Raw genomic sequence first — 10756 nt, 5'->3', positions numbered from 1 at the left:
GCAACGACAGTGCTTTTTTCGTGAATGTGCTTGTTATCACCCGTTTGGAGAAGTAGGCAGTGATTCGGTGAGAAATTAACAGGCACCGCATCGATTATATGCAACACAGGCTACGCTAGATAAACTAGTAATATCATCAACCATGTGTAGTTAACTAGTGATTATGTTAAGATTTATTGTTTTTTATAGGATAAGTTTAATGCTAGCTAGCAACTTATTTTGGCTTCTTGTTGCCCTCGCGTAACAGGTAGTCAGCCTGCCACGCAGCCTCCTCATGGAGTGCAATGTGAGGCAGGTGGTTAGAGTGTTGGACTAGTAACCAGAAGGTTGAAATCCATGCCTCTGCTAAACTCCTCGATACTTTATTTTGTAAATATTCCAACAATTTGAGAGTAAGGTGAAAGGGACATCTATATAAAAAAAAAAATATCCTTATCTCATGCATTTGCGTGACCCTACATTTTTTCCAATGTGTCTCTTTACATACCACTATCACAATAAATATGTTGCTCATATCATATTCACATAATCCATCATAAACTATATGGCAGTTTAGGGTTCTGTTTATAACATAATAAAGTACACTGTGTGTATTAAACTCTACCATATCATATATCATATCTACACTATATTATAATGCTAATTTCATCATGACATTATAAGTATGGATTGTGTCCAGTTAATGATATCAATTAGGTCCTGTTCTCTATACCTCCCTGTGTATTTGTAGCAACAATGGTTGGTAAATTCAGGTCAGGATGATCCACTGACTGTCCATTGCCTTTGTCCATTCAGTGACATATCTAGCTACAATAGATGTCATTAACTTGAACATAATGTTTTATCTCAAGTAGTGTTGATCAGATTTACAGTATTTCATCTTTTGAGATTGTACAGTGGTTTGCTAGCCAAGGTCTGAGAGAAACTGCTGGGAGACATTGTGATATACACCTACAATTTGGTGGGGTTATCAACTGTGTTGTTCAGTCATGTAATTAATTAATTTGATATTGATGTATTTTAAATAAATTATGTTGAATGTTTCCATTTTAAAAAGTCAATTTCATTGTCTTAGTTTGGTTGTAAAGTATTACTTTGAATGCCATGAATATATTTGTCTACTGCAGGAATCAGCTAACTGAAAAATATGTACTCCTTTTGGACATAGACAGTTGACCATAGTGAAAGTTGAACGCCAAGTACAACAGGCCCACATTATTTGACCTCTTGGATGCAGCAGTATCACTCCAGTCCACTACGTGGTGGTAGAACCGTGCTGTCGCACACGTCCCACAAATGAAGAAAAGACCAGGAAGTACAAGCACGCTCACATTCACAACAATGGAGTCAAGCACAGATGCGGTTCCTCAGAAAATGTTTACTTGCCATTTGTGCAGTTTATCTACACCATTCACATACTACGGACAGAAGCCACCCAATACCAGGGCTATTGTGTGAGTACAGTTTTGATAACACTAGCAAAGTGTGAACTCAAGATTTGCTCATGCTTACTGGCTAACATGGAATGCAATGCAGTTGGTCCCTGGCTAGTAGCTTCTAGAGTATATAGTATAGTGGAGTCTAGTGGCCCAAGCTAGCGAACGTTTAGTGTGTGTCTATGACTGTCAACTCATGAGGTGTAAAGTAAACCTTTCAGAAGGTTGTAGCTCTTGCATTTACTCGTCATGTTTTTGTTTCTTTCCCATCAGCTTGTTGGAAGAGTGTTTTGTGACCAAGGATCCTTTCAGTCCAGACGGAGAGAGGTTCCTTATCCTGGGATCCAACTGCAGTTTGTGCCACATCACAGTTTGTGTTGGAACGGTACGTTGTTTGCTCATATTGCCAAAAATAATGAGCATGAAATGGCTGAAATCTGTTGTCTCATTGTACAATATATGATGTCAATGTCATAAGCTAGAAAGGAATATCCAGTCATTTTATTTTGGCTTAGTCACCCTCACCCTAAAATGCACGTAATGCCTTAAAATGTATTCCAGAGTTGCATGTACATACACTATATACAAACGTATGTGGACACCCCTTCAGATTAGTGGATTTGTCTATTTCAGCCATACCCGTTGCTGACAGGTGTATAAAATCAAGCACACAGCCATGCAATTGCCATAGACAAACACTGGCAATAGAATGGTCTTACTGAAGAGCTCAGTGACTTTCAACGTGGCAACGTCATAGGATGTCACCTTTCCAACAACTCAATTTGTAAAATTTCTGCTATGCTGGAGCTGCCCCGGTCAACTGTAAGTGCTGTTATTGTGAAGTGGAAACTTCAAGGTGCAACAAGGGCTCAGCCGCAAAGTAGTAAGCCACACAGAACGGGAGCGCCGAGTGCTGAAGCGCTTAGCACATAACATTTGTCTGTCCTCGATTGCAACACTCACTACTAAGTTACAAACTGCTTCTGGAAGCAACGTCAGCACAAGAATTGTTCGTCGGGAGCTTCATGAAATGGGTTCCCATGGCCGAGCAGCCGCACGCAAGCCTAAGATCACCATGCCCAATGCCAAGTGTCGGCTGCAGTGGTGTAAAGCCTGCTGCCATTGAACTCTGGAGCAGTGGAAACACCTTCTCTGGAGTGATGAATCACTATTTGGAAGTCCAACGGAGGAATCTGGGTTTGGTGGATGCCAGGAGAAAGCTACCTATCCCAGTGCATAGTGCCAACTGTAAAGTTTGGTGGAGGAGGAATAACAGCCTGGGGCTGTTTTTCATGGCATTGGCTAGGCTCCTTAGTTCCAATGAAGGTAAATCATACAATTACATTCTATACAATTCTGTGCTTTCAACTTTGTGGCAACATTTTGGGGAAGGCCCTTGACTGTTTCAGCAAGACAATGCCCCCGTGCACAAAGCAAGGTCCGTACAGAAATGGTTTGTCCAGATCCATGTGCAAGAACTTGACTGGCCTGCACAGAGCCCTGACCTACACACCATCAAACACATTTGGGATGAATTGGAACGCTGACTGCGAGCCAGGGCCTAATCACCCAACATCAGTGCCCAACCTCACTAATGCTCTTCTCTTGTGGCTGAATGGAAGCAAGCCTTCGCAGCAATGTTCCAACATCCAGTGGAAAGCCTTCCCAGAAGAGTGGAGGCTGTTATAGCAGCAAAGGGGAGACCAACTCCAGATTAATGCCCATGATTTTGGAATTGAGTTGTTCGACGAGCAGATGTCCACATACTTTGTCATGTAGTGTACATTTGCATCTTTGCTCAAATTCATATAATGTCCCGACAATATTCCAGAAATGTATGGCTATGACATCTCGTCTACACCCACCAAGCCAAAACTTTGGCAGTGATATAATTTAAATTGTGATGGTGAGTAAAAAAAATGATTTCACCTAATTTTAACATTGTCATAAACTATTTTTCCCATCGAGAGAGGGAAAAATAGTTTTCTAAGTGTTCCACTTAAGCTTAACTAAATAAATGAAATACTTACAAGCCCTTAACCAACAATACAGTTCAAGAAATAGAGTTAAGAAGATATTTACTAAATAACCTAAAGTAAAGAGTAACACAATAAAATTCCATTATAATATCGAGGCTATATACAGGGGGTACCGGTACCGAGTCAATATGCGAGGGTACAGATTAGTCAAGGTAGTTTGTACATGTAGGTTGGTGTAAAACGACTGCATAGGTCATAAACAGCGAGTAGCAGCAGTGTAACACAAAGGGAGTGGGGGGGGGGGGTCAATGTAAATAGTCTGAGTGGCTATTTGATTAATTGTTCAGCAGTCTTATAGCTTGGGGGTAGAAGCTGTTAAGGAGCCTTTTGGTCCTAAAAAACTCTGGTACCGCTTGCTGTGCGGTAGCCGAGAGAACAGTCTGACTAGGGTGACTGGATACTTTGACAATTTTTTGGGCCTTCCTCTGACACCGCCTAATTACCTAGTATATAGGTTCTGGGTGGAAGGAAGTTTGGCCCCGGTGATGTATTGGGCCCGTACGCCCTACGCTGTTTTATTATTTTCATTTGAGGTTATCAATTTTAAAGAAACTATACATTGTACAACGCTCCACAATATGTCAATGTCTAGGTCTTGTGCTTCCAATAAGATGTACAGTATTATACTGCTGTATGGTGTATGGTTAGCGGTGTTATGGTGTGTTCATAACTGAGTGGGGAATTTTCCAACTAGTTAATTACAAGTTAAATCAGCCATGAATTCCCTTGTGACAGGGGGAATGGAAGCGTGTTGTGGGCAACAGAGAGGGGCTATTGTTAAAACGTTTCTAGCCTGTCTATGGGTAACAGGGTTGACGTTATGCTCGATCCGCTCAGTTTTTCACCACAAAACGAGAAAATGGCTAAAAAGAGTAGAACCAGCTCACCTGCTTCTACACTATGATTTGACTATTACATGTTCTATGTTTCTTTCAAAATAAATATTTTTAAAAGGGAAAAGTTTCACCATATTAAAATGAGTTCAGTTCACATAACAGGTTTTACCTTAAAATGAAGGACAGATGTAAATTAATCACAAACACATAAGTACAATACTAAGTACTTTGTTGAAGCAACTTTGGCAGTAATTACAGCCTCGAGTCTTCTTTGGGTATGACGCTACAAGCTTGGCACACCTGTATTTGGGGAGTTTCTCCCATTCTTCTCTGCAGATCCTCTCAAGCTCTGTCAGGATGGACGGGGAACGTTGCTGCACAGCTATTTTCAGTTCTCTCCAGAGATGTTAAATCGGGTTCAAGTCCGGGCTCTGGCTGGGCCACTCCAGGACGTTCAGAAACTTGTCACGAAGCCACTCCTGCGTTGTCTTGGCTGTGTGCTTAGTGTTGTTGTCCTGTTGGAAGATGAACCTTCGCCCCAGTCTTGAGGTCCTGAGTGTTCTAGAGCATGTTTTCATCAAGGATCTCTGTACTTTCCTCAGTTCATCTTCCCTCAATCCTGACCAGTCCCTGCCTCTGAAAAATATCCCAACAGCATGATGCTGCTGCCATCATGCTTAACCGTAGGGATGGTGCCAGGTTTCCTCCAGAGATGACGCTTGGCATTCAGGCCAAAGAGTTCAATCTTGTTTTCATCAGACCAGAGAATCTTGTTTCTCATGGTCAGAGTCCTTTAGGTGCCTTTTGGCAAACTCCAAGCGGGCTGCCATGTGCCTTTTTACTGAAGAGTGGCTTCCGTCGGGCCACTCTACCATAAAGACCTGATTGGTGGAGTGCTGCAGAAATGGTTGTACTTCTGGAAGGTTCTCCCATCTCCACAGAGGAACTCTGGAGCTCTGTCAGTGACCATTGGGTTCTTGGTTACTTCCCTGACCAAGGCCCTTCTCCCACGATTGCTCAGTTTTGCCGAGTGTCCCTCTCTAGGAAGAGTCTTGATAGTTCAAAACTTCTTCCGTTTAAGAATGATGGAGACCACTCTATTTTTGGGGGGCCTTCAATGCTGCATAAATGTTTTAGTACCCTTCCCCAGATTTGTGCCTCTACACAATGCTGTCTCGGACCTCTACGGACAATTCTTTCGACTTCATGGCTTGGTTTTTGCTCTGACATGCACTGTCAACTGTGGGACCTTCATATAGACGGGTGTGGGCCTTTCCAAATCATGTCCAATCAATTGAATTTACCACAGGTGGATTCCAATCAAGTTGTAGAAACATCAAGGATGAACAATGGATCCAGGATGTACCTGAGCTCAATTTCGAGTCTCATAGAAAATGGTGTGAATACTTAAGTACATAAGGTATTTCATTTTTTTTATTTTATTTTTTTATAAATTTGCAAAAATGTCCATACCTGTTTTCACTTAGTCCTTATGGGGTATTGTGTGTAGATGAAAAATGTATCCGTTTTTTTTTTCTTTTTAATCGAATTTAGAAATAAGGCTAACGTAAAAAAAAAAAAAAAAAAAACGTTAAAAGGAACTGGGTCTGACTACTTTCTGAATGCATTGTATAAGCTGGAAGTAGAAGCTTAAGTGTTGTCCATTAGTTTACTCCAATTAGGGGAGGGATGGTATGGTTAGGGAAAAATGTACAAAATACACTGCTCAAAAAAATAAAGGGAACACTTAAACAACACAATGTAACTCCAAGTCAATCACACTTCTGTGAAATCAAACTGTCCACTTAGGAAGTAACACTGACAAATTTCACATGCTGTTGTGCAAATGGAATAGACAACAGGTGGAAATTATAGGCAATTAGCAAGACACCCCCAATAAAGGAGTGGTTCTGCAGGTGGTGACCACAGACCACTTCTCAGTTCCTATGCTTCCTGGCTGATGTTTTGGTCACTTTTGAATGCTGGCGGTGCTTTCACTCTAGTGGTAGCATGAGACGGAGTCTACAACCCACACAAGTGGCTCAGGTAGTGCAGCTCATCCAGGCTGGCACATCAATGCGAGCTGTGGCAAGGTTTGCTGTGTCTGTCAGCGTAGTGTCCAGAGCATGGAGGCGTACTGGCCTGTCTCCTGGTAGCATCAGGAGACGTGGAGGAGGCCGTAGGAGGTCAACAACCCAGCAGCAGGACCACTACCTCCGCCTTTGTGCAAGGAGGAGCACTGCCAGAGCCTGGCAAAATGACCTCCAGCAGGCCACAAATGTGCATGTCTGCTCTAACGGTCAGAAACAGACTCCATTAGGGTGGTATGAGGGCCCGACGTCCACAGGTGGGGGTTGTGCTTACAGCCCAACACCGTGCAGGATGTTTGGTATTTGCCAGAGAACACCAGGATTGGCAAATTCGCCACTGGTGCCCTGTGCTCTTCACAGATGAAAGCAGGTTCACACTGAGCACATGTGACATGAGTCTGGAGACGCCGTGGAGAACGTTCTGCTGCCTGCAACATCCTCCAGCATGATTGGTTTGGCGGTGGGTCAGTCATGGTGTGGGGTGGCATTTCTTTGGGGGGCCGCACAGCCCTCCATGTGCTCGCCAGAGGGAGCCTGACTGCCATTAGGCACCGAGATGAGATCCTCAGACCCATTGTGAGACCATATGCTGGTGCAGTTGGCCCTGGGTTCCTCCTAATGCAAGACAATGCTAGACCTCATGTGGCTGGAGTGTGTCAGCAGTTCCTGCAAGAGGAAGGCATTGATGCTATGGACTGGCCCGCCTGTTCCCCAGACATGAATCCAATTGAGCACATCTGGGACATCATGTCTCGCTCCATCCGCCACGTTGCACCACAGACTGTCCAGGAGTTGGCGGATGCTTTAGTCCAGGTCTGGGAGGAGATCCCTCAGGAGACCATCCGCCACCTCGTCAGGAGCATGCCCAGGCGTTGTAGACCTCCATTGGTTTATAAATTTGATTTCCATTGATAATTTTTGCGTGATTTTTGCTGTCAGCACATTCAACTATGTAAAGAAAAAAGTATTTAATAAGAATATTTCATTCATTCAGATCTAGGATGTGTTATTTTAGTGTTCCCTTTATTTTTTTGAGCAGTGTATATATGGGGGATTGGAAATTATGCAGACAATTACATTGATGGAAGCCACAATCTATCAGCAATATTATAGCTGATCAACCCCCCTCCCCGATACAAAGTAAAGTGTGAATGAGGGGCAGCCCAGTGCCTGGGTTTTTTAATGGAAATTATTTATATAGTCTCTCTCGTAGTGTTTTCTGTCATTTTTAAAATGTTCTTCTGATTAATCAGAGCAGTTCTAGCAATTGGAATTCATAGAGATGTTTGTTTCTGCTTCTGTGGCTAAAAGATAGTGTCAAAAGAAAACACTAGACTAGACAGACATGTAGCTAGCTAGTATTTGTAAACAAAATGGCATATAACACCGGATCTGGAATTACAAATGTCGTTGCTAGCTACAGTCAGAGTGCCTCGGACCCTCTTGCTTGGTAAGCTATTCTGGCTGCCTAAGACCCCTGGAGTTCCTCTCTGGGTGGAACGCAGCGATGTAGACTAAAGTGCACGCTTCCCCCCCAAAAAAAGACTACCCTTGCATATGCATGCACGCTGATCGACGGAGTAAACAGTTTCCATTGCAAGATGTAATGAATTCAGTTTCTATTGGACAAGTTCAGGTAGGTCCCTCCCCGTTTTGTTCTATTTGCTTGGTTCCTAGTGAATACACCCGGTTCTAAACTCAGCAAAAAAAGAAATGTCCCTTTTTCAGGAGCCTGTCTTTCAAAAATAATTCGTAAAAATCCAAGTAACTTCACAGATCTTCATTGTAGAGGCTTTAAACACTGTTTCCCATGCTTGTTCAATGAACCGTAAACAATGAACATGCACCTGTGGAACGGTCGTTAAGACACTAACAGCTTACAGACGGTAGGCAATTAAAATCAGTTATGAAAACTTAGGACACTAAAGAGGTCTTTCTATTGAAAGGCCAAAAGAAAGATGCCCAGGGTCCCTGCTCATCTGCGTGAACATGCCTTAGGCATGTTGCAAGGAGGCATGAGGACTGCAGATGTGGCCACGGCAATAAATTGCAATGTCTGTACTGTGAGACGCCTAAGACAGGATGGACAGCTGATCGTCCTCGCAGTGGCAGACCACGTGTAAGGGTGGGTCGTCATGGTCTGGGGCGGTGTGTCACAACATCATCGGACTGAGCTTGTTGTTATTGCAGGCAATCTCAACACTGTGCGTTACAGGAAAGACATCCTCCATCATGTGGTACCCTTCCTGCAGGCTCATCCTGACATGACCCTCCCGCATGACAATGCCACCAGCCATGCATGATTTCCTGCAAGACAGGAATGTCAGTGTTCTGCCATGGCCAGCAAAGAGCCCGGCTCTCAATCCCATTGAGCACGTCTGGGACCTGTTGGATCGAAGGGTGAGGGTTAGGGCCATTCCCCCCAGAAATGTCTGGGAACTTGCAGGTGCCTTGGTGGAAGAGTGGGGTAACGTCTCACAGCAAGAACTGGAAAATCTGGTGCAGTCCCACGAGGAGGAGATGCACTGCAGTACTTAATGCAGCTGGTGGCCACACCAGATACTTACTGACTTTTGATTTTGACCCCCCGCCCCCCCCCTTTGTTCAGGGACACATTATTTAATTTCTGTTAGTCACATGTCTGTGGAACTTGTTCAGTTTGTCTCAGTTGTTGAATCGTATTATGTTCATACAAATATTTACACATTAAGTTTGCTGAAAATAAACGCAGTTGACAGTGAGAGGACTTTTTTTTTGCTGAGTTTACATGTCATAACTTCATTGCAGGGATAGTGTGCTTGCTTAATGTGTTTGTTACTATTTTTGTTTCTCTTCTTCCAGGGCTGCAGCCTTTTCTACTCCAAGCGATTCTGCATGCAGTGTGTGAACAAACACTTGGACCAGTTCCCCCCTCACATTCAAGCTGAGCTCGCCAAGAAAAACCAGCCATCAAAGACAGATGTTTCATGATTTCTATAAGACACATATTAAAGACTCTGGAGGTACTTCAGGAAGGAAAATATCTAGCCTTTCAATTAGAAGATATCCCTCAGGGTTGTGGCTAGCGTGCTTGCCTTGGTCAGGTGACCCGGGTAGTATTCCCACTTAGTGCGATACTCTCGTGATATACCCCGCTGGAATAGACACGTTTCTGTTTTGGGAGAAATGGTTGGAACTGAACATAACTTCTGGATCACATAAGGGATTCTACTTGGTGTCATACAGTTTTACCACTAGATGTCAGTAAAGACTTACCAGACTGAAAATGACAGTTCATTACATCCCTCATTCACAGCAGCTGAATACAAGGAGTCCCAACGTCAAAATATATAATGTACCTTGTTTATTATTTCAGTATAACATGGAAAAATTTGACAATATGTTAAAAATATACTACCAGAAATACATGTAGTTTGCACTTTATGAAATATGCTTTGCCCAAGCAGTGATAGAAATGCTATTTTTCTATAGATGACCTCAATGTTTATAAAACAAGATGCACTGACTTGTTGACCTTGAAGAGTAAATGAGAACTCTCTGCTCCCAAGGAACATTCTGTGTATGCCTCCCAAATGGCACCCTGGCTGAAAGTAGTGCGCTAAATAGGGAGCCATTTTAGACAAAACTTAAATTGTATGTGTCCCAGTGAGGGAACTCCAAGTACATAGGCAATTGTAACCACTAAACTGCAGTGATAGTCAGATTGTGTCAAAGGCAGTTGATGATAGGCGAGCTGCCAACTATGATGGAAGGCATTTAACACTGAGGACATGTCACTCCGGACTGGAAGCAGATTTAAAAAGCACAAACAAAATGGAGATATTGGATATGTTGAACCCTGAACTCAACATTGCCAAAGCAGGACCGGTATAATTCCACAGAACCTTTCCCTCTCCCAGCTCTTTAGGGAGACCATTCCAAACAATAATCTCCTTCCCTTGTTCCAAAAACTGACACAAAGTGTCATTCTATGACCGATCACAAGAGACTAATCCCTTCTTTTGTCATAAACCAATAAAAAATGAATACCATTTTTATCTCTGGGTTGATCTGTTCATCTTCTAAAAATACAATATTCCTACAACTATATTCACCTTTAAGAAAAATATGGGTGGTTACATGTTCTTAAACCAAGAAGCTCATTTTCTGTTTGAATAGCCTTCCCTGTCAATCTGATTCCCCAACTAGTAGCTCTCTAATGTCCCGTGTACACTAGCAAGCGGTAAATTGCTGCATGCCGCTAAGGCCACCCAGAGTGGCTCGCTTGCTGGCAGCATATAGCAGCACGTCCGATTGGGCGTCAAGAATTTAGCATAGCAAATGTGTGAAGGTCTGGTTATTAAATTGAGTAAATA

At 43.0% G+C, this 10756-nt stretch overlaps 1 protein-coding gene across 1 annotated transcript; it reads left to right on the top strand.

The window, feature by feature from the left end:
• The first annotated feature begins 1295 nt into the window (after positions 1–1295).
• Positions 1296–10429, top strand: cdpf1 (cysteine rich DPF motif domain containing 1). Its single transcript, XM_021563339.2, has 3 exons — positions 1296–1454; positions 1710–1821; positions 9243–10429. The coding sequence occupies exons 1-3, from the start codon at positions 1297–1299 to the stop codon at positions 9369–9371; spliced, it is 399 nt and encodes a 132-aa protein (XP_021419014.2). The 5' UTR covers position 1296; the 3' UTR covers positions 9372–10429.
• The last annotated feature ends 327 nt before the right edge of the window (positions 10430–10756 follow it).

The sequence above is a fragment of the Oncorhynchus mykiss genome, chromosome 15, assembly GCF_013265735.2.
Source record: "Oncorhynchus mykiss isolate Arlee chromosome 15, USDA_OmykA_1.1, whole genome shotgun sequence".
NCBI classification, from domain to species: domain Eukaryota; kingdom Metazoa; phylum Chordata; class Actinopteri; order Salmoniformes; family Salmonidae; genus Oncorhynchus; species Oncorhynchus mykiss.
Note: the sequence above shows the minus strand (reverse complement) of the source record. Positions and strands in the feature narration are given on the sequence as shown.